This window comes from Heloderma suspectum, chromosome 1 (assembly GCF_057233095.1).
Source record: "Heloderma suspectum isolate Gila_16-S chromosome 1, 16-S_ref, whole genome shotgun sequence".
Lineage (NCBI taxonomy): Eukaryota > Metazoa > Chordata > Lepidosauria > Squamata > Helodermatidae > Heloderma > Heloderma suspectum.
Genome location: NC_139458.1, coordinates 348,894,305 through 348,917,753, shown reverse-complemented (window position 1 = coordinate 348,917,753; position 23,449 = coordinate 348,894,305). Strand labels below are relative to the sequence as shown.

At 41.8% G+C, this 23,449-nt stretch overlaps 1 protein-coding gene across 2 annotated transcripts in view; it reads left to right on the top strand.

Moving 5' to 3' along the window:
* SYNE1 (spectrin repeat containing nuclear envelope protein 1) overlaps window positions 1–23,449 on the top strand; it is a 459,183-nt gene that overhangs the window by 424,858 nt on the left and 10,876 nt on the right. For both annotated transcript variants that reach the window (XM_084827854.1, XM_084827855.1), the window contains 7 exons: window positions 2,040–2,182; window positions 9,850–9,976; window positions 11,554–11,765; window positions 15,372–15,572; window positions 17,672–17,800; window positions 18,215–18,427; window positions 20,321–20,413. In XM_084827854.1, coding sequence (XP_084683980.1) covers window positions 2,040–2,182; window positions 9,850–9,976; window positions 11,554–11,765; window positions 15,372–15,572; window positions 17,672–17,800; window positions 18,215–18,427; window positions 20,321–20,413 — 1,118 coding nt within the window. The remainder of the gene's footprint in view (window positions 1–2,039; window positions 2,183–9,849; window positions 9,977–11,553; window positions 11,766–15,371; window positions 15,573–17,671; window positions 17,801–18,214; window positions 18,428–20,320; window positions 20,414–23,449) is intronic.

Sequence of the window (23,449 nt, the reverse complement as noted above, 5' to 3'; positions counted from 1 at the left end):
TGCCATCTTACTCACTATTTAACCCAGTCACTTGTCTTCTCGCAGAAGCACTAGCATGTTGATAGAGAACTTTCTCACATTTAAGGCACAATTTAAAACACTTTTTCTTCTATGGAATCACTGGGATAATAAAAAAAAAAGCTTTCAAATGTTTGCAGAATAAGAAAGGGTTTTTTTAGCAGTCTTCTCAGAATAATAGTATTAACATTCCTCTTGCATAGCATCTGGGTTGAGGGCAGCGATGTAGTGGAGGCAAGGCTCGCAGGGACACAGCCCCGGCACTTTTTCATTAGCAGGGACTCTGATGTCATCTGCCACGCCCACCCGCAGAATTCCCTGTTCCCTCTGAGCTTAGCTGCAATCCTTACTGTAGCTGTGGGGGGAATGAATTTTCCAAGCAACAATATATTGTTCCATGCTGGAATGCAAAGTATTTGGGATGACTTGGTCTGGAATGGGCAATTAAGACCTATTTGCTTTACCAGATACATGCTCCTGGCGGAGATGAAAACTCCTAGAACTGGTTTGTTGATATGGATCGACACAGCTGCCTGAAATTTTCGGACTGTCTTTGGAGACCGTCACAACAAGCACCTACATTTCCAAATTTACCACTACACCACTGGTTGAGGGACAGAGTGTATTGTGTTGCCCTTCTGGGAAAATATGTCTATTATTATGCACCTTAGAATCTCACATTTAAGGCACAATTTAAAACACTTTTAAACCTTAGAATCATAGTGTTTTATGGAAGGAAAAGGATATTTAGATGAACTTCCTGCTCAGGTCAGAGCCAGCCGTCTTACACCTCCCTCATAAAACTTTTGTGAAGTGTCACTAGCACAGAACAATAGGTTTGGTAGGGATGGGACAACAGGTCTTCAAAACAAGATAATGTCCACTTGATTCACATTCCACATTATCTGCTACTTTGAGTTATCACAACATATACATTTTCGGCAACATCCAACATTCTGTGAGGAGACTTTTCCTCGCACGACATGGCTTCCGCTTCTTCTCTCTCCCCCTTTTTTTTGTAGCAAAAGTTCAATCCTGCTTTGCAGTTTTAACTTCCTTCTCAAAAAAATCTGAGACACTGATTTGCTTCCAAATATCCATGGGTTCTGGTGCAGTCTGTTACTTGCATGCTAGAAAATTAGAAATATTCTTAGAGTAGCTTGACACTTAGAGCATTGTAACGCTTGGAATTTGGCGGAAAGTGTATGAATCACTGTGATTTGTTTATTTATTTATGTTGCAATTTGTGTAGTGGAATCCTGTATATTTTGCCTCAGTATTAAGCCAGCTTGAGTTCCTTAGGTCTATGTGATTGTAGCCTGAAACTATCCAATGCAGGAGACATAAAATTCCCCCAACATTTAAGAAGGGAAAACGTATAGCAGTTTCCAAGCTCTTTCCAATTGCCTAGTCAGAAGACCACAAATATTGCAAAACGTCTAAGGATGCAGTTGAGCCTCGTGTAGCGCAGAGTGGTAGGTGGCAGTATCGCAACCAAAACTCTCCCCACGACCCGAGTTCTACCCCAGCAGAAGCCAGGTCTCAGGTAGCCGGCTCAGGTCGACTCAGCCTTCCATCCTTCCGAGGTCGGTAAAATGAGTAGCCAGCTTGCTGGGGGAAAGGTAGTCATGACTGGGGAAGGCAATGGCAAACCACCCCGCTATAGTCTGCCATGAAAACATCAGCGTAAGCAGCGTCCCTCTAGGGGTCAATAATGACCTGGTGCTTGCACAAGAGGAACCTTTCCTTAGGATGCAGTAATAAATGTAGAGTGTTTGGTCTAATGGGAAATGAATTGTCTTGATGACCAGCATATAGCCCTCCTAAAAACCACTTGTCCCCAAACAGTTGCTGACACACTTGCAGTTACAAATGAGATTTGTCATAGACATACTACTGCAGTCGACCTTTTTCATGCTTTCTAACCTAATTAACACTACCTTCCATTTTATTTTCTAGTTTGAGGCATTTCAGTGTCTTAGGCTGGGTTCATAGTATTTGCCCTTGTATACTTATTGCAGGAGAACCAAGTTCCTTGGAAACACATATCCGCCAGCTTGACAAGGCTTTAGACACCAGTCGTTTCCAGATACAGCAGACAGAGAACATCATCCGCAGTAAAACACCAACAGGGCCAGAACTAGATTCTAGCTACAAAGGATATGTAAGTATTGTGAGCATTGCCACCTACTGGATAAAAAGTGACCATTCTTGCTTTATCATAGCTGCTATGATGCTTTATCACAGAATCATAGCAGCAAAAACACTATGAAATCCTGTGGCACTGACAAATTTATAGTTACATAAGGTTTCACAGGCTACAGCCCACTTTGTCCAAACACAGTTCTTCCTTTCTCCCTTCCTTCCTTCATTAATTAATTCATTTATTTTATTTACAATATTTATATACTGCTCCACATCAAAGATTTCAGAGCAGCGAACAAGATGAACGAATAAAACCCCATAATTAAAATAATTAAAACATTTTAAAAAAACAGATTTGCATTTGTAGAAGGTGCAATATGTACTATACCTCATCATGCCAATACCCATTGAAAACAAAGATAGCCATGCTGGTCCGTGAGAAAAAATCAAGGGTGAAACAGTGTTTCACCCAAGGCAAGAGACAAGTCTGAGTTACAACTAGAATGGGGATCAGCCATTGCTTCTTCGTACCAAAATGCTAGGTGTAAACTGATACTTGCAGCACCTACCAGTGGTGAATTCGTTCCACCTGCAATCTCCATCTTGAGGCTGAGTCTAAGATGAAGATCTCGTGACCACAATATCTGGCCTAATCTTTACCTTTTTCTGTTTTTCTCCCCACCCTCCCAGCTTTTGTACCACCTAGCCAGATTAAGAGTTCTGGAGAAAAAGTTTGTACACTCTTTTGTGGAAGTTTGGTTGGTCCTAATAAAGGTATTGCCTGGGAGACCCATTAAGATGGTCCGCTCCTGGAGACTTATGGAATCCGAGGGTTTCTTGAATGCTCTGGGGGATTTTCCAGTAGTCAGAGCCAGAGATTCTATTGAGGCCTTTGTCTTGCTATGGAATGACAGGGCGCAATGGGCCGTTGACACAATCACTCCTGAGTGCCCTCTTTGGCACTGTGGAGTTTGGACAGTCAATGAAATGGCCCAGAAGAGGGCTGGAAGCATGAGGGTGATCAAAGATGCCTGTAAGCACATAATTTTGCCTACTGCATAGTAATGAAGGTAGCAAAGAAGGCTTTGCTGCCTCCATCCCATCCTCAAATAACCAAACAGCTGAGCTCTTCCAAGAGGTTCAGTAGTTGTTTTCATCGACCCCAGTGAATCCAGTGTTGGAGCCCCATGGAGGCCTGATATGATGAGTTTGCCAAATATTTCAAGAATAAAATCGCTCACCTTCATGCTGATGTGAATGCCACAATTAATAGAGTATACGTTGAGGTGTCGATTGCGTTCTTTTGTCCTGTGCTGTGGGATCTGTTTCAGTTTTTGAAGCCTGAGGAGGTGGACAAGATGCTTGCATATGTGTGACCCACCACATACTCTCTCAACCCTTGCCCATCATGGCTTCTTCAAGCTAGCCACAGAGGCTTGGCTGGCTGGATTGGGGCAGTGGTGAATGCATCATTGTGTGATGGTGTGGTCCCCGCTGCCTTGAAGGAGGCAGTGGTGTGACCACTCCTCTAAAAACCCTCCCTCAAGCCAAAGATTTATACTGTTGCCCGGTCACAAATACCCCTTTTTAGGTAAGATGCTTGAGAGAGTGGTGGCGTCTCAGTGGAAGGTGCTCTTGGATGAAACTGATATTCTTTATCCATTCCTGTCTGGGTTCAGACCTGGTTTGGGGGCAGACTCAGCCTTCGTCACTCTGATGGATGCCCTCCTTTGGGAGACGGACAGGCAGAGTGTGACTTTGTTGATTCTTCTCAATCTCTCAGTGGCTTTTGATACTGTTGACCACGGTAGCCTCCTGAAATGACTCTGTGAGTTTAACGTTTAGGGCACCATTTTACATTGGTTTGACTCCTGCTTGCGGGGATGGTTCTAGAGAATAACATTGGGTGATTGATTGCACATTGACTCCTTGGCAGTTGCACTGTGAGGTGCCTCAGGCAATATTCTGTTCCCAATGTTGCTTAATGTTTATATGATGCCATTGAGAGTGGTCATTAGGAGATTTGGGGCAAGCTCTGTTTCTCTGTAACATCTGAATCAAGAGAGGTCAAAACATGTTCTGAATGCGGTTATGGGCTGGAAAAGGACTGACAAATTGAAGCTGAATCTTGACAAGACAGACACAATGGGTCATGGTTCCCAAGTCTGGTAACTGGGTTGTTTGCTTGTTCTGGATGGCATTGCACTCCCTCTGAACGAACAGGCGTGTAGTCTGGAGATACTCCTGGATCCATCATTCATTGTCATTAGAAGCCCCGGTGACCTCAGTGGCTCAAAGCACCCATTACCAGGTTCACCTGGTGTGCCAACTACTCCTGTTCCTCAATAGAGATATTCTAGCTACAGTGATCCATGCACTGGTAACCTCACAATTAGACTACTGTAATGTGCTCTATGTGGGGCTGCCCTTGTGCCTGATTCAGAAGCTACAGCTAATGCAGAATGCAACAGCTATACACATATTACAGCTGTATTAAAAGAGTTGCATTGGCTACCTATTAGCTACCAAGTCAAGGTTTTACTCCCCTTCATGGATCACTGCCTAGTTGTGGCGAAGGGGCTTGCATAACTCAGTAAAGCCATAAGCTATGTCATGCACGGCCACCCAAGACGGACAGGTCATGGTGGAGAGTTCTGACAAAATGTGGTCCACTGGAGAAGGAAATGGCAACCCACTCCAGTATTCTCGCCAAGAAACCCCCATGGAATGTATCACAAGGCTAAAAGATATGACGCCGGAAGATGAGCCCCTCAGGTTGGAAGGTGTCCAGTATACTACTGGGGAAGAGCAGAGGGAATTTCCAAGTAGCGCCAGAAAGAGTGAAGCGGCTGGGCCAAAGTCAAAAGGACACTCAGCTGTGGATGTGTCTGGTGGTGAAAAGAAAGTCCGATGCTGTAAAGAACAATATTGTTTAGGAACCTGGAATGTAAGATCAATGAATCAAGGTAAGTTGGAAGTGGTCAAACATGACCACTGAGATCTGAGATGGCAAGATTGAACACTGACATCTTGGGAATCAGCGAACTAAAATGGTCAGGCATGGGCGAATTTAATTCAGGTGACCATCATATCTACTACTGTGGGCAAGAATCCCTTAGAATAAATGGAATAGCACTCATAGTCAACAAGAGGGTGGGAAAAGCAGTATTGGGGTACAATCTCAGAAATGATAGAATGATCTCAGTACAAATCCAAGGCAAGCCATTCAACATCACAGTAATTCAAGTCTATGTCCCAACCACTGAGGCCGAAGAAGCTGAGATTGATTGGTTCTATGAAGACCTACAACACCTTCTAGAACGAACACCAAAAAAAGATGTCCTCTTCATCATAGGGGATTGGAATGCTAAAGTAGGAAGTCAAGAAATCACCAGGATCACAGGCAAGCATGGCCTTGGTGTACAAAATGAAGCAGGACAAAGACTAATCGAGTTTTGCCAAGAGAACACACTGATCATAGCAAACACTCTTTTCCAACAGCACAAGAGGCGACACTACACATGGACATCACCAGATGGTCAGTATCGAAATCAGATTGATTATGTACTTTGCAGCTAAAGATGGAGCTCTATACAGTCAGTCAAAACAAGACCTGGAGCTGACTGTGGCTCAGATCATGAGCTGCTGATTGCAAAATTTCGGCTTAAATTGAAGAACGTAGGGAAAACCACTAAACCATTCAGGTATGACCTAAATCATATCCCTTATGAATATACAGTGGAGGTGAGGAATAGATTTCAGGGATTAGACCTGATAAACAGAGTGCCTGAGGAACTATGGACGGTGGTCCGTAACATTGTTCAGGAGGCAACAACTCAATCCATCCCAAAGAAAAAGAAATGCAAGAAAGCCAAGTGGCTGTCTGATGAGGCTTTACAAGTAGGTGACGAAAGAAGGGAAGCGAAAAGCAAGGGAGAAAGGGGAAGATATATCCAACTGAATGCAGAGTTCCAGAGAATAGCAAGGAGAGACAAGAAGGCCTTCTTAAATGAACAATGCAAAGAAGTCGAGGAAAACAATAGAATGGGAAAGACTAGAGATCTCTTCAAGAAAATCGGAGATCTCAAGGGAACGTTTTGTGCAAAGACGGGCATGATAAAGGACAATGAAGGCAGGGACCTAACAGAAGCAGATGAGATTAAGAAGAGGTGGAAGGAATACACAGAAGAACTATACAGGAAAGATCCTAATGTCCCTGATAGCCATGATAGTGCGGTCACTGAACTTGAGCCGGACATCCTAGAGAGTGAAGTCAAGTGGGCCTTAGGAAGCATTACTAACAACAAAGCTAGAGGAGATGGCAATATTCCAGCTGAGCTACTTAAGATCCTAAAAGATGATTCTGTTAAAGTGCTGCACTCAATATGCCAACAAATTTGAAACACTCAGCAGTGGCCACAAGACTGGAAAAGGTCAGTTTACATTCCCATTCCAAAGAAGGGCAACGCCAAAGAGTGTTCAAACTGCCGCACAATTGCGCTCATTTCACATGCCAGCAAGGTGATGCTCCAAATCCTACAAGCTAGGCTTCAGCAGCATGTGAACCAAGAACTACCGGAAGTACAAGCTGGGTTTCGAAGAGGCAGAGGAACTAGAGATCAAATCGCCAACATTCGCTGGATCATGGAGAAAGCAAGAGAATTCCAGAAAAACGTCTATTTCTGCTTCATTGACTACGCTAAAGCCTTTGATTGTGTGGATCACAACAAACTGTGGCAAATTCTGAAAGAGATGAGAGTACCAGACCACCTTACCTGTCTCCTGAGAAACCTGTATGAGGGTCAAGATGCAACAGTAAGAACCGGATGTGGAACAACCGATTGGTTCAAAATTGGGAAAGGAGTACAACAAGGCTGCGTATTGTTGCCCTGCTTATTTAATTTATATGCAGAGTACATCTTGAGAAACGCCAGGTTGATGAATCACAGGTCGGAATTAAGATTGCCGGGAGAATTATCAACAACCCCAGATACACAGACGATACCACCCTAATGGCAGAAAGCGAAGAGGATCTAAAGAGCCTCTTGTTGAGGGTGAAAGTGGAGAGTGCAAAAGCTGGTTTGAAACTCAATATTCAAAAACCTAAGATCATGGTATCTGGCCCCATCACTTCCTGGCATATAGAAGGGGAAGAAATGGAAGCAGTGACAGATTTTACATTCTTGGGCTCCAAGGTCACTGCGGACGGTGACGGTGGCCATGAAATTAAAAGACTCTTGCTCCTTGGGAGGAAAGCTATGGCAAACCTAGTAAGAAGCAGAGCAACGTATGGCTGTGAGGGCTGGACTCTAAGGAAGGCTGAGCGCCGAAGAATCGATGCTTTCTACCTGTGGTGCTGGAGAAGACTCTTACGAGTCCTCTGGACTGCAAGGAGGTCAAATCAGTCAATCCCAAAGGAAATCAACCCTAACTGCTCATTGGAAGGACAGATACTGGAGCTGAAGCTCAAATATTCTGGCCACCTAATGTGAAGAGAAAACTCCCTGGAAAAGACTCTGATGCTGGGAAAGATTGAAGGCAAAAGGAGAAGGGGACAGCAGAGGATGAGATGGCTAGATAGCATTACCGATGCAATGAATATGAACTTGAGCACACTCCGGGATTGAGCACAGGACAGGAAGGCCTGGCATGCTATGGTCCATGGGGTCACGAAGAGTCGGACACGACTTAATGACTGAACAACAACAAGGTTTTGCTGCTGACAGAGAAAGGCCTAGATGAATCCGGACCAGAACACCTAGCTGTGTTCCCTTATATATACCCAGTCGACCTCTGAGATCTTCTAAGGAGAGACCTTACTGGCCATTCTGTGGCCAAAGGTTTGTCTCCAGGTAGTGGCGCCAAAGTGGGCCTTCTCAATGGTGGCACCCATCTTTTGAAATACTCTCCCATGTGTGTGCTTTTTTAATGTTTTAATTATTATTTTATCTGGGCTATTTTATTCTTATGCTGTATTTTAATGTGAAGCACTTAGAGTTTTTAATATATGAAGCAGTATAGAATATTTTAATATTTTATAATATTAATTAATAAATAAACATTGCCCAACTATGGATACCCATTGAAGTTGGGGATCCTTAAATACAACAGATAATGTACTATTTATATATAATATGCATTGTTTCACCTCCGATGCAGCTGCACAAGTCGCATGGTCTTGCGATGCACCATATTTCTGGGCTTTATAATAACATACACTTGTGGCATCAGATATTATAACCCTGGAGAAAACATTGAGTTAAATTTGTTTGGACGTGTCAGCATATTTTTATACACCCTTTGATTAATGACTTTCATAATTGTGCAATAATAACTGAGATTTTTTAGTTCTCAAACTTTGTTTTTATTTTGCTGCTTTATTATTATTTTTGTATTTATTTTAGTGTCACCAGTGTTCATAGCAATTTACAGAGCAAGGAGCCTACAGTCTAAAGTTCAGCTATTGCAAAGTGTAATTGAATGTTTTAGGGCACAATACTAACTAGATAGGTGACCGCCTCCAACCTCAGAGGTGACCGCCTATCCAAAGCAAAGCAGGAGAGGCATGGGGGGGGGATCATGCCCTCCGTGCCTGTTCTGCCTTGATATTTTTAGCTAGACAGCCATTTCGGCTGTCTAGTGGAGGGGGGGCCGACCAGGAGAGGAAGCTGCTGTACAACACATTGGATGCGTCGTATGTGCAGCTCCGCTCTCCCCACCCCAGAATGCCTCCCAGCCCCTTTTCAGTCGCTCTGCACTCCTCTTGCGAGAGTGGAGGTCAGGGCTTCTCCATGCTGCCTCCGAGGGGGGCAGTCAGTTTTCTAGGAACTGGTCAGTTCCCAGAAATGAGCATATCCTATGGCCCGCTAGACAGTGTCTAGCAGCCATAGGATTGCTCTCTTAGTGTAGGGTTTTATATGCTATGAATGTTTTTATTTTATTTTTGTAATATAACCCACCAGATGTACTATTATTTATAGATCACCTAAAACCAAAAGGTGCTTCCAGGAGACAGATATTCCCTGCAAGTTTATAATCTAATTAAATACAAGTTATACTGGGGAGAAAAAAGAGCAAGGGAAAGGAGTTCACAAAAGTAAAGTGAAGAGATGTATCTTGAGATTGCTTGAATGAGAAGGAATGCCAATTGTCAGGGGAATAACTGTTCTACTTGTGGGAGGGATTTGAGCATGTTTCTTGAAAAGCAACTTCCTTTCTCACATAGCAAACAGGTTTTGAAACTGACCTGTAAAAAGGATCTCTGCTGTTCAAAGAAAACTGCTGTTCAAAGAAAAAACTTTCTTAAAAATTGTGAATTGGTTCCAACATTAAGCATGATTCCTGCAGTGCCTGTTAAAAGCAAACGGTTGTCTCAGTCTGAGTTCCTTCTTTCTCATGTTCTGAATACGTTTCCTGTTAGTATCGCTGAACACCCTGCAGTAGAAACAGCATATCAGTAACCCATAGTTACACTCTTCCTTATGTGTATAATTGTCATTAAAAAACAGAAGTTAGACATAAAAAATCTGCAAATAATTAAAACAATAGAGTTCTTTCTATCCCATTGTAGAGTGACTTATTTTAAGAAATATTACAGAAAATCCTTTGTAGGTAGAATCTTAGTTCTGTAGTTTTTTCTTTCTAAACATGATCAAGTTTAATGAGAAGTTGTTTGTTCCCAAACAGATGAAGCTTCTAGGTGAGTGCAGTGGTAGTATAGATTCAGTAAGAAGGCTTGAGCGCAAATTAAAAGAAGAAGAGGAAAAAATATCTGGATTTATTAACCTGAACAGCACAGAGACACAAACAGCTGGTAAGTAATATTAAAACCTGCCACCTGCAATGCCAGACAAGCCAAGTGCTAATGATGTGCAGCATTGAACCAAGAAAGCACATAGCACTACCACTACATCTAGAGGACATCTCTTTCCTAGAAAAAAATCCATTTTTAGACCTGAATTGAAATTGCAATTGTGGCCCTGGTTAGTAGTCTTTACCTAAAAATCAGAAAGGAAATTGCACAGTCAAATGTTCTAGATTGTTGGTGGCTTTTGCTAACTCTTAATCACGATGCACATATCATCACTGGTACATCTGATAGCAGTTTCCTGGGACACTTATCGAGTCTTAAATCCATTCTTAAGGCAACTGCACAGTGTTCATGGACCGTAAGTTGCTCCACTCAATCTGGGAAGAGATGGACCAGAAGCTGGTGCTAATACTCTCTTAACGATCTTATTTGGGAACTTTTTCAGGTTGTCATGTCCCTTTTGTATTTAATGCATTTTCTGAAACTACTTTGACACTATATAGAGATTTGGAGGCATCCATATTGTCTTAACTCTTCTCTTAATCAAATATTTTCTGTACAGCATTAAGGGTGCAATCCTGTGCCCCCTAGACATTGTCTGAGGGGCCATAGGATATGGGGGATTTTCACGTCCAAGGCCTTAGATAAAGCTACAACCTCAGAGGTGAAAATCTCTGCTCAGGAACAAGGATGGGGGGAGGGAAAGGGGGGTATGCCAGTGGGCGAGGAGGGAGGGGAGAGGCCAGGATCCACAGGTGGCCTCCAGCCCACCAGAACAACTCCACTAGATGGGCTAAGAGGCCCATTTAGTTGAAACTTTGAAAAGGAGGACAGAGAGGAGAAAATTTGTACCACACCTGTTTATCATCATCATCATCATTTGCTAAGAAACTATAGTATTATTTTTATAAAATCTATATCCTGGGATTTGAGTGCTTGTTCAATTTTGGGTTATGTTAAGGTAGTAGATGCAGGTGAGATAATTGAAACTGAATTAAAAAAACAGGCAGCAATAATGATTTCAGATAGTGTAATCTTTAGGTTGCGGATAAGGAGAGCAAAACCCATCTTTAATATGAACTGATCTAGTATGATTAGATTATAAGCTCCAAAGTGCTTCTGAAACTCCAGGTAGCAGCAGTCATCAAGCCATCTGGTGAGATAACAGCTGTGTCCTTCTCTTTCACAAAAGTGGTGCAATTAAAAAAATTAAAAGATATTTAACACTTTCATTAGCTAATTCATCATAGAGTGATAATGTTTAGCATGTACTATGGGATACTGCAGTAAATTAGCCAGCACAGTACTTTCTGTGAGAATTGTCTTGTTTGTACTGTTACTTAACCAATAAACAGAGCATAGAGTACATAATGTAGCTACATATCTTTTTGTAATATAGACAAATGTCCATCATTATAATGGATTGAATGTGAGTGGCTGTGTGATGATGTATCATCATTCTGAAGCCAATCCCCAGTGAGGGCAAAGCTTCCTGCCATGCTAAAGTGGCATGGTACGCTGGGAGAATCAGGCAGAAAGTTAGGAATTTGCTTTTACAGAGACAGACCTTCTTTCTTTAGGTGTCATTGATCGTTGGGAGTTAATCCAGGCCCAGGCCTTAAGCAAAGAACTGAGGATGAAGCAGAATCTTCAGCAGTGGCAGCAATTCAGTTCTGATCTGAACAACGTCTGGGTTTGGCTGGGAGAAACGGAAGAGGAATTGGAACAACTGCGTTGCCTTGATCTCAGCACAGACATACAAACCATTGAGGTCCGGATTAAAACACTGAAAGTAGGTTCTAATTCCTGACTCTCTTCTTTTATTACTTTCCTACCACTCTTTATTTTTGTGAGGGGGCATTTCAACTCCCATCCAAAAAGGCACTGCCAGTTGTGGTCACGTTGCTTCAACATATCCTACAGGACTGGGAATGAAGGAAGATGACACATGTTTTAACTGGTTTTTGAAGTGGGCCAGTGTATATATTCATCTTGAAACTGCATTCAAAGGCAGGTTGTAAGGTGATTTACTGGCAGTAAAAGGGCTTTGCTGATGAGTGACAAGCCAGAGGGAGGGTGACCCGATGCTCTTACCAGAAGGCCTTGTAAGGTGGTAGTGGAGGCATAAGGCCTGGCTAAATTTAGCTTAGCTAATTTCAAGTAAGCCTGAGAATTGCTTGTGTTCTAATGGGCTATGGGCTATGGCCTATAGTAGGCTTGCTTTTGGTTAAGTGGGTTTTCTCCCCTTTTGACCTTTAGCCAAAGAGTTACTCTCCTAATGTATCAGTTGAGATACTTCCTTGGTTCAGCTCATGTATGAATGTATGTATGTATGTATTTTCTGTCTGTATGGCCTGCCCCGTAACAAAGTTCTCAGGGTGGCTTACACTGAGGAATCAAAACAAATTAAAATTAAATGATAATAAAACACATAACAAAAATGTACTGCAATGCATAACAAAGAGACAGAACAGCTTCAAGCAAAAACAAATGAGCAGTGGAATCCTATACATGTCTACTCAGAAGTAAGCCAAACTGGGCTCAATGGGACTTTCTCCCAGGTAAGTGTGTATAAGATTGCTCCTAAAGGGCCTGGAAAAATAAAAAGGTGCACCTGGCAACAGAGTGACAAGAGATTAGGTGCCAGGAGGGCCTCTCCCACTCATTTTTGGTCTTCTATCCATTTCAGTGGTAGGTACTCAGAGGATGCTTTTCTTATGTGAATATGAATTCTGTATAGTAAAGTAATATAAATTTGCCTAAACAAATAGGACATAACCAATAGTAAACATGAATTGAAACGTTTATAAAGCAAAAATAATATGGATTATAAAACAGTGTAGTAAAGCCAATAAAAATACCAATAGAGCTTATTAAAAGGGTAACCCTTCCACAAGTCAGTAACCCATTACATTTACCATGTTTTTTAAGTAGTACGCACCATGTGCATTTATGTCACTGCATGTACATGGAATGGTAATTCATAATCGTCTTGTTTACACATGGCAAACTGCACATATACATTTTCATTTATTATATTTCTATACTGCCCCATAGCCAAAGCTCTCTGGACAGTTCACAACAATTAAAAAAAACACTAAAATACATATGATTTTACTGCATGGAAGTGGTATCCATAAATGAAATCTTCTATGTTAAGCAGTACAGGCAAACGATACCACATTTGACTGTGTGGAGTTATGAGAAAGAAACTGTGGGGGATGCATAAAAAGTGGCAAACAGTCAATTCTTGTTTTAAAATAACTTTTGATACAAAAGCTGAGATCCAGTGGGTGTGGGGGGGTGCACACGCACGCGATTACAAAGTCAGAATCTGCATGGCAGACTTTAATAGTGGAAAACTGGAGAGAAAGAGAGAGAAGAGAACAGCTATGGGTAGAAAATCTCTACCTCTGCCTCCTCCTGAAACCACAATGGGCAAGGGTGGTGCATGCACACTTTTCTCATGTTGCTGCAAAATACCCCGGCAGCAGAGAAAAGTGTGCAGATGCTAGCCCTTACCTCCTGGGGCAGAAAAGCAACTGGCTTTGGAGAAAAGCTGTGCTCCAAGGCCACATGCCTCGGAGCCCAATTCCACCTGCCCCTTGCCTTTCTTTGGAAGCAAATGGGGAGCTACACTTTTGCCACTGAAAAGATCGGAAGGGGAGGCAGAATTGTGTGCATCCTCAAGGTCTAGCCCTCCATCCCAAAGATCCTTTGGGTACTAAAAGGGGACTCTATTCTTCTTTGTTTAAAAAAAAAAAAAAACCCAAACGGATCATGACAAGAGATATACTCTGTGAATTTTCATGATCCATTTAATTATTTAATTATTTGTTGCCCATCTGGCCAGCTACCCGGCTACTCTAGGTGGCATACAGTGCTAATAACAACATAAAATACAACAAATCTACATAATCAACTGAACAAAACAACATAAGAAAAGAACACTGCTCAAAAAACCCCTAACCCACCCCAAATGCCCACCTGAGCATCCAGTTTTTTAAAGCCCAGCAAAAGCTCATTAAAGAGCATGGTGGAGGACACTAGGGAGGGAATTCCACAGAGTGGGAGCCACCACAGAAAAGGCCCTCTCCCTCGTCCTCACCAGCCTAGCTGCCCTGGCTGATGGGACAGACAGAAGGCCTTCCGAGGCCAATCTGCAGGGGGAGCGGGGGCTAAACTGGGCCACTTGTTACAGTTTTTCAAAGAATCTTTATCTGTCCCATAAACTCCAGCTGTGGTGCTTCATCGAGGCAAAGTGATGAGGTAAATTCAGTTGAGCCAAATCCAGTTGCTTTCATCTTTGATACAGAATTCAGGTTTGTCCTAAATTAGACAAGGACACAGCGCACCATTTGACTCAGCTGTCCGATGTTGTGAGGGATGATAGGCACTTGTTTTGTATACATTTTTAGATGTTTCCATCTTTCTTGGTGTGTGTTTTATACTTTACTCTTAGATCCCAACTCCAGCCTCAACATATGGAAAGAAAGCATAAACCAAGCCCCACAAAGGTTCTTCCTTTCCTAAGCCTGCATTGAAGTGACTAAAACAGTGGTTTGTTTCTTCTGAGCCCTATCACTTATATGTTACCTTTCATAAGCATGTTGTGCATTCAGTCTGGTGTTTGAAGAAAGAACCAGCTCTTCTTTTCAAATTTAAGCATGCCTGTAGGCTTTAAGTCCTTAAAAGTTTTTATTAGTTTGTTCTAAGTTCTGCTGCAAACACTAAATCTGAGACATTATAAAATGGGCTCTTACTACCCAGCTGCTAGATGTATCACTGAAACAAAGTGATGTTCTAGTAACTTTTTAAAACCTTCCACTTAGGGCGCAATCCTGTCCAGATAGGCGGCCACCTCCGAACTCGGAGGCAACCGCCTATCCAAAGCAGGGCAGGAGAAGCATGGCGGGGATCATCCCCTCCGTGCTTCTCCTGCCCTGCTTTTTCGGCTAGAGAGGCAGCTGCGGCTGTCTACCCATGGGAGGGCTGAGCGGGGGAGGAGGCTGCTTTGTATGACACATTGGGTGTGTTGTACAGGCATTCCCGCCCTCCCCGCCCCGGAACACCCCCTAGAACGCCCCTTTTTGGCCGCCACGTGCTCCTCTTGCAAGCGCGGAGGATGGGGCTGTTCCGTGCTGCCTCCAAGGCAGTGCAGAAGTGTGGGGAGGTCAGTTCTCTGGGAACTGACTTCGGAGTGCGGGCTCCGAGGTCATTTCCCAGAAAACAAGATATCCTATGGCCTTCTAGCCGCTGTCTAGCGGCCATAGGATTGCTCCCTCCGTGTCTTTAAATGATGAAACTTTAAGAGAGATGGTGGAACTTGTTCCTTCTTGAATTCTGTATCATGTTTCCAATATAACAACTTCAGTCCTGAAACCCCTTCATTTTTCAGGAGCTACAAAAGGCGGTTGATAACCGCAAAGCCATCATTTTGTCCATCAACCTGTGCAGCTCAGAATTTATGCAGTCTGACAGTGCGGAAAACAAGGAACTGCAGGAACGGCTATCTCAGATGAATATGCGCTGGGACCATGTCTGCACTATGCTCGAAGAATGGCGCTGCTCACTACAGAATGCTCTAATGCAATGTCAGGTCTGTTCTGGCCTATGCAAAAACAGTCCCCTTGGGCTCCTGAGACAAGATGTAGCACCAATCACATTCATTTTCCTAAATAATAAATGATTAATTTTAATGTGTGTACATCATCATGTGATGAATATGGTGAGCCTTGAAAATATTGGACAGAGGTTTCAGACATCTGTATTATAAAGCACACCATTTTTGCTTCCTAGAAGCCAAACTTTCATAAGATTTCAATGCACTAGATGAAATCTATTACACTTTTCTTAATTCCATCCCCTTGAAATCTGCAATACACTTTCCCCATCTTTATGCTGTTTAGGGCAGCGTATAGGAAACAGGTCTTATGCCCTATGTAGGACTTTATACCTGTGAAACCTGTGAAAAGTAATTGAGTACAAGTTGTAAAACACCACTGGATTGGATGGAAGTGAATGGCTCTTCCTCAGTTAGGGCATTCAGGACTCAGGACTATTGAGAGTTTGCCATGTTGCACTTATAGGCGGCATTCTTATGTCATGTTTTCCAGTCCTCCTAGGGCTGATCTACATAATGCCTGGCTTACTGGCCCTCAATATTCCGTTGCTTTGCAAACTAACTTTATGGTATTTTTTCTCGTGCTTGCGATTTCTATGCGCTACAAAGACGTGTGTTCCAACCTAGCAGTATTATAACTCTTACCAGTAGGAATGGGTTTAAAGCTTTCCCTGTCCCCCCTGACCTTCTCCGCTTCCTCCTTTCATTCCCTGCTCTTTCCTCGCACTGATCTTAATGGGATTTGTGGGCAGGAAAAACCCTACCTCCCCCCCACCCCAATTCCCTCTTTCCTTCTCACACGTTCTTGCTTGGCACTACGGCCACTTGCCATTGCCATCACTAAGGAAAGAGCAGGGAACGAAAGGAAGAAGGATGGAGATATGCGCAGGTGGGGGACGGCAACAGCAAGGGACTGTTTTGCTAGGCAGTGTCATGAGAGAATGAGTGAGAAAGAAAGAAAAAGTATTGGGGGTGAGAGGAGATCTGTATCCTTTAGCATGTGACACTACAGCAGTGAATCCGTTTTGAAAAAATACCAGCATTGCGATGCCTGACACACAAAAGGAAAGAGCAGGGAACTAAAGGAGGCATGTTGGCGGTGGGGGGTGGGTGACAGAAGCAGCAAGGGACCATTTTGCTAGGCAGTGTCATGAGAGGGTGAGTGAGAAAGAAAGAGCATTGTGGGTGAGAGGAGGTCTCTTGGCAGTTATGTTGAAGACATGAACAGAGGAGGAGGAGGCTGAAGTAGCTCAAAGGCAGCCCTACTCCCTTACATCCTCCACCTCTGTGATTTTTGTTTGTTTGCAGCCACTTTTGAGTATGCACATATGGAGGAGCAGAGCTCTGAATTTTTAAACCTCCATTGCTGCGCATCATTGAAAGTGCACATGCTGTCAGCTGAGCCAAAAAAGAAGGAAACACCTCCTGTTTCTCCCACAATTGCATTTGTATGTGATGCTTGATCAAATTAAAAACATGTGGATACTGCACTGTATCCATTAGCATGTGCCACTACAGCAGTGAATCCATTCTGAAAAAATACCAGCATTGCGATGCCTGACACATGAAAGGAGCTGTAGTGTAGATACTGCCCAAATCATGGTTTCAAGGATCAAGAACAAGCTGCTGTGTTTCCTCCTCCCCTCCAAACCAGGATTGTAAATCACAGTTTGATCCAGGTTCGCATAGATCAAAGCACAGTTTGCTGTGGATCGAACCACAGGTTCAGACACGATAGCAAAATGTAGATTTGACAAACCAGGAAGTGTTTCATTATGTCGCATGTTAAAGGGAGGATAGGGTACACGCACACAACTCATTCCCAATCTTCAGACCATGATTTGGAAGATCAGAAAGAAGCAAACTAGGTTTAAGGAAGCTTATGGTGATAAAAATACAACTAAGATAAAACAACTTTAATAAAGTAACTAGTCTAACATGCAGAGTATAGAAGATCAGAAAACATGACATCTGAACGCAGCTACAGAGTTGTTATGTGATACAAAAGGTATGTTATGTAGTACAGAGTTGTTATGTAGCACCTTTGGTGATAAACTCTTACCTGTTGCTTCTAGGATTTCCATGAGATGAGCCATGGTTTGTTGCTATGGCTAGAAAACATTGACAGGAGGAAAAATGAGATTATACCTATCAATCCAAATCTGGATTCTGATACCCTGCAGGATCATCACAGACTGCTTATGGTAAAGTACCATTGCCTTAATAAACACAAGAGCAAAGTTCCCGGCAGAACAGCAATGGGGAGATGAAAGCTTGTCTTTGGAATTTATATTGTGTGCTTATTTTTTTAGTACCAACTGGGAATTTTTTTACTATGGTTCAAAGGCAGCGTCCTTCTTGATTTGGTATAGAAAGTCATCTATCTGCTTTTTAAAACAAAATCTTAGTTGTGGGATCCCTTTAAGACTGAAAGTTTAAGTAACAACGTTTCTAAAATTTTCTGCTGCTCAGATTTCTTTTAGAATAAAATGTCAAGCACAAATACTTTCCCCAGCAGTCAGATCAATAAAAGCAATATATTTCACCAGCTGAATTGCATTTTGGCTTATTACGCATTTTTTAAAGAAACAAAATGTGCCCGACTGCCTTCCTAACAGCAAATACGTCGTGAGCTGCTAGAATCTCAGCTGAAAGTGGCATCTCTTCAAGACATGTCCTGCCAACTGCTAGTCAATGCTGAAGGCAAGGATTATCTAGAAGCCAAAGAGAAGGTCCATGTCATTGGAAACAGACTCAAAATGCTCCTAAAAGAGGTCACACATCATATTAAGGAACTAGAGAAAATCCTAGATATTTCAAGCAGTCAATTGGTAAGTCATTCTGTCATATTCTCATCATAGCAATTTATGGTGCCCAATTTCCTAGTCAGTATGGCTTTTCACTATTAGAAAAAACTTCAGGGGTAGGTAGGTAGGATGTACTTTCTGTCTCAAATTTGCAATAATTGCAAATATATTTTGCTTCTCTGCTACAATCTCCTAACCGTTTTGCAATATTTGCAATATAGCTATAGCATTTCTAGCCTGTATCTGGTAGATTAAGAAAAACACTTTTCTCAGTTCTCAAGTGGTGACTGGAAAACTTCCCAATGCACCTCTCCTCCTGTTTTTCCTTACTGTAAAAGTAAAAATAGTACAGCGTACAATGTGATGAGTTTTCAATTTGTCTAGTATATCTTTCTGTACAGAAATAACATCTACAATTCAAGTAGGATTTTTTTATTATTATTGAGTACACAACACTTCTTACCTTTAAAAAAAAAACCAATAAAGAGTAACTGTTTTTGTGGTCCTGATTTGGCCAGCAATAACACTTCCCTGCCAAGGCAAGGTAGAGTATTTGTATGCATATCTTCACAAGCTACATTGTATACCTTGTAGTGACTTTGCCCAGAAGTGCATGCAATTGGACTGCACTTTTATAGTTCTGTGCCTTTTCCAAACTCTACTGATTCTGAACCCGGGATGTGGGCTGAGGTGTCAGCAATACGTGGATGACACCCACTGTACCTGTTCTTTTCATCTAACACAGGTGAGGCAGTTGATGTTCTGAACGGGTGCTTGGCCAGGGTAATAGACTGGATGAAGACCAATAAACAGAAATTCAGTCCAGAAAAGATGGAGATACTATTTGTGGATGGTTCGTCTGTCTGGCTGAGTGGTATTCATCTTGTTCTAGAGGGGGTTGCACTCCCCTAAAGGACAGGTGCATCATTTGGGGGTGCTCTTGGATCCATCATTCTCACTAGAGTGGGGTTGGGCAACTTGTGGCCCTCCAGATGTTTAGGCCTACAACTCCCATCATCTGGCTAGGGCTGATGGGATTTGTAGGTCCATACATCTGGAGGGCCACATGTTGCCCACCTCTGCACTAGATGCACAGGTGTCCTAGGTAACACAGGAACAGCTTTTATCAGCTTAGGCTGATATATCAACTATGACCCTACCTGAACAGCCTTGCAACAGTTATTCAGCCAAACAGGTAACCTCCTGTTTGGGTTATTGAAATGTGTTATATGTGGGGATGCCTTTGAAAACAGTCCAGAAACTTCATCTTGCCCAAAACAGGTGGCTAGACTATGGAGACTAGCTGATATGATAACATTATACCACTGCTTTGTGATCTGTACTGGCTTCCACTCCATTTCTAGGCCCAATTCAAAGTGCTGGTTTTAAATTTTAAAGCCCCAAATAGGAACATTTCCCATATTTACTACCTGAACCTTAAGGCTATCATCAGAGGAGCAAATAAGGCGAGGCAGGTGATTACAAAAGTGAGGGACTTTTATAAAATGTACACACTACATTATATGTATATTATGTATTAATCAATTTTCTCCATGAATATTATTACTGGTACTATAAATTATTGTGTACATAACTGATCATATTATATCCCCCAAAAGGCTCACCTGGCACCTACAGTATGGTGTTTTTGGTGCAGGACCTTTTTATTTTCCCAGACATTTTAGGAACCCTTTTTAGTGCTTTTATACCTTCATACTGTTTTTTCTCTGCTGGTGGTTTAACTTTTGGCTTTATTATGTGCAGGTTTTACCTTGCTTTTATCTGACATGTTTTATTATTGTTTATTGTTACCGAATATTTTATGTTTTTAATTTGCACACTGCCCAGAGAACTTTGGTTATTGGGTGGTTTAAAATGTATAATAATAATAATAATTTTAAAAAATCACCACCATAGGATCTGTCCTCCTGGTCATCGGCTGATGAGTTGGACACTTCAGGATCCCTCAGTCCAGTATCCGGCAGGAGTACTCCAAGCAGACAGAGAACGGTAATGTCATACCAGACACCTTCTGCCAGCTCTTGGGTGGAAGCACCAGATAGCTGTAGCCAGGTGGAAGGTCTACACCATCTCCTCCTCATAGGCAAGAAAAAGGCACCAACCCAGGAGAATTTTCCCTCCAACAGAACACTGCTTTCTCTAAATCTTCCACATCTCCTTCCCTGCATGAAATCAGAATTATAAAATGCTATATATAAATAATTCCAGGACTCAAAGTGTGGTAGGTGTATCATGATATGGTATACTGACTCCCTTGTATTGTGTTCTAGGGATGCTGTTTGTTGTTTTGTTTTGTTTTGTATTGTATTGTATTTTATTCTGTTCGTTTTTGTAATCCACCCACATCTTTTATTGGGAGGATTAAAAACATACGGCACTATCTAATGCAACACTAGCGCTAACGTAAATTACATTGTGCTGATGTAAGCAGCATCTAGCATAACATCAGTAGCATTAGCTGACACAATGTTTTTTCTAGGGAAACCTGTCTTGCTACCTAATGCTATTGGTGTTGCGCTAGACATTGTTGACGCTAGCGCAATGTAATTTATGTTAGCGCTAGTGTTGCATTGGATACTGCCCATAATAAATAAACAAAATAAAGCCTTCTCTTATCCTGCAGTTGTTAAATTCTGCTCTCTATCTGACCTCCTATATTGGAGTGCTTCAGCAAGAACCCCAATAACAAATCTATGTATTTTGAACTCTAAACTTAACAGAAAAAAATATGTGCTACAGTGGGACTCAAAGGAGCAACATCTTAGACCAGATTTACACCTGCAGCTTTCTGTTCAAAGTGGAGACTGTGTGGGGGGGGGGGGAGCTCTATGTGGCCAGTCATTTTGCATGAAGGAACTCCCCATGAGTCTCAGCAAAGTTCAGCTGCAGCATTGCAAGCGTGGTGGAAATCGTCTGAACTGCACAATTGTGAGCCATTTCTCACAAACAGCTTAGCACCCGGAGCTGTACTCACACAAATGGTCTACACACAATGTTGTGCACAAAATGAATCAGGCCTGTGGGGCATAATGAAGCATATAAGGCCTGAAAGCAGTATGGTAACATCATGGAGAATGATCTGAAATATGACAGCAGTGCTGCTAATATAGCAGTTTTAGTAGTAAGAGAATGGGTGAGGGAGTCTCATGCATTTAAGAAAACAATTTTATTATTTTTATAAAATTCACCATATGCAGATTCAGAGTGATATTTCTCTCCTCGAGGAGAAAAGTTAGCTTTGTCTTCTTGGCAATGAAAGCCAAAGACCTGACCAACTTTAATTAATTAATTAATCAATCAATTTATATACTACTTACCATATCTGGAAAAAAAAATCTCTAACTGGTTTATTACAACTGCTACCATTTGTTTTGTGGTGTTCTTGGCAATGAAACCAACTTGTGTCCTCAGTTTGCTGTTGATGTTTTAGCAAACCAAGAAAACAAGTTGTTTTCATTGCCATGACAACACAGTTTTGATGTACATGTAACTCCCTGACTTACTGAAGGAGAGTTTTTTCCCTCTTAGGAAGAGCAATCTGTTCTAAACATGCATATATCAAACTTCAGGACAAATAATACATTTGTTTTCATTCATTCCTGGGATTTTTCCCCCTCTCCGTGTGTTCTTTTTTTTGTACCCCTGGAATATAATACAAGCCAGTCTGTTTGCCACACAGTGTGATACTCCTCACTGAGTCCTGTAGAGAACTTAGTTTTCCTTTGTTTTGTTTTGTTTTGTTAATTTTAAGTATTATTCAACTTTCCTTAGCTTTTAGAAAACTATCCATTTTCATTTGCTGCCTTATAAAAACATCTTAGTTCTGTCTTTATGAACTTTATGGCCTCTTAAAATTGATTTCACTACATTCACTAGTTTCCTTTAGATCCTAGTTTGAGAATGTAAAGGAACACTGGCTTTTCAAGGGGAAAAGATACAAATAAATCATGGCAGTTTTGTTTCCTGGGTCATTACTTCCATTTTTAGCATTAAATATTTCTAAAACATTACTAATATATATATCGTGATTAGCTGAGGAACATGAGAAGAGATGGTGGCTTACTGTAGCAAGAAAACATTAGCTAAACAATGGCCCAGTTCACACATAACCCATATTTTTCTTAACCCTGGTTTGTCTTGAACAAGCCAACATGCTATTTAGCGCTGCTCATTACTCCTGCTTCACTCCTCCTGACAGCAGAAGCGGCTAACCAACCCAGGGACACAGGGTTCAAACTCTGTCTTGTAGGGGGAGAGACAAACCAAAGTTCTAGGCTTGGATGTCATGCTAAACAACCCACGGAGGGAGCATCTTGTTTAGCCACTCCTGCTGGCAGTGGGAGCAATCAAGCAGCGAGAACCCTGGGTTGTCATTCTGTCAAGCTGTGCCATTGATTGGAAATATAATGGGCTGCTTTTTAATGTTTTATCTGTTATTTGTTATCTCTAACACAACATTTTTGTTTGATTAACGTACATTATTCTTTTAATCATCTCCACCACAGTGTGATTTCTTGACCTTTAGCTGTAAAATTAGCTCAAACTTCATCATTTTTTGTTTTGCAGAGCCAGATAGTTCTCTTAAAACATTTTTGAGGAATTTTTTTTTATTTCTGGATTCAAATTCCAAGTATATAGTTTGTAATAAGCAAAATGGAACAACAATAACAAATATATAGACCTTTGTTATTGCTGTTATCATGATGAACTAATAATTCCATGACAATAATGGCACATATTGTCAAGTGACTGAAACCAAGGGAAGGGTCTACACATTATCAGGGTCAACTGAAATAATTGCCACATGGCAGTTTCTCCAGCTGAGGACATTACAAGTAGCAAGGGTTACCATGCACGTTGCTTCCATCACATAGATCATTTTCACATCACTGCCAGTGGCCATCTGGAATTTCTGGGGGTAGTATAGAGAGTCCATGTGATGTGGCTGATCTATACTAGACATTGTGCCTGCAGCATCTTCTACATGGCTGGTGTAATAAGCTCAATTAATAATGAGAAACAAAA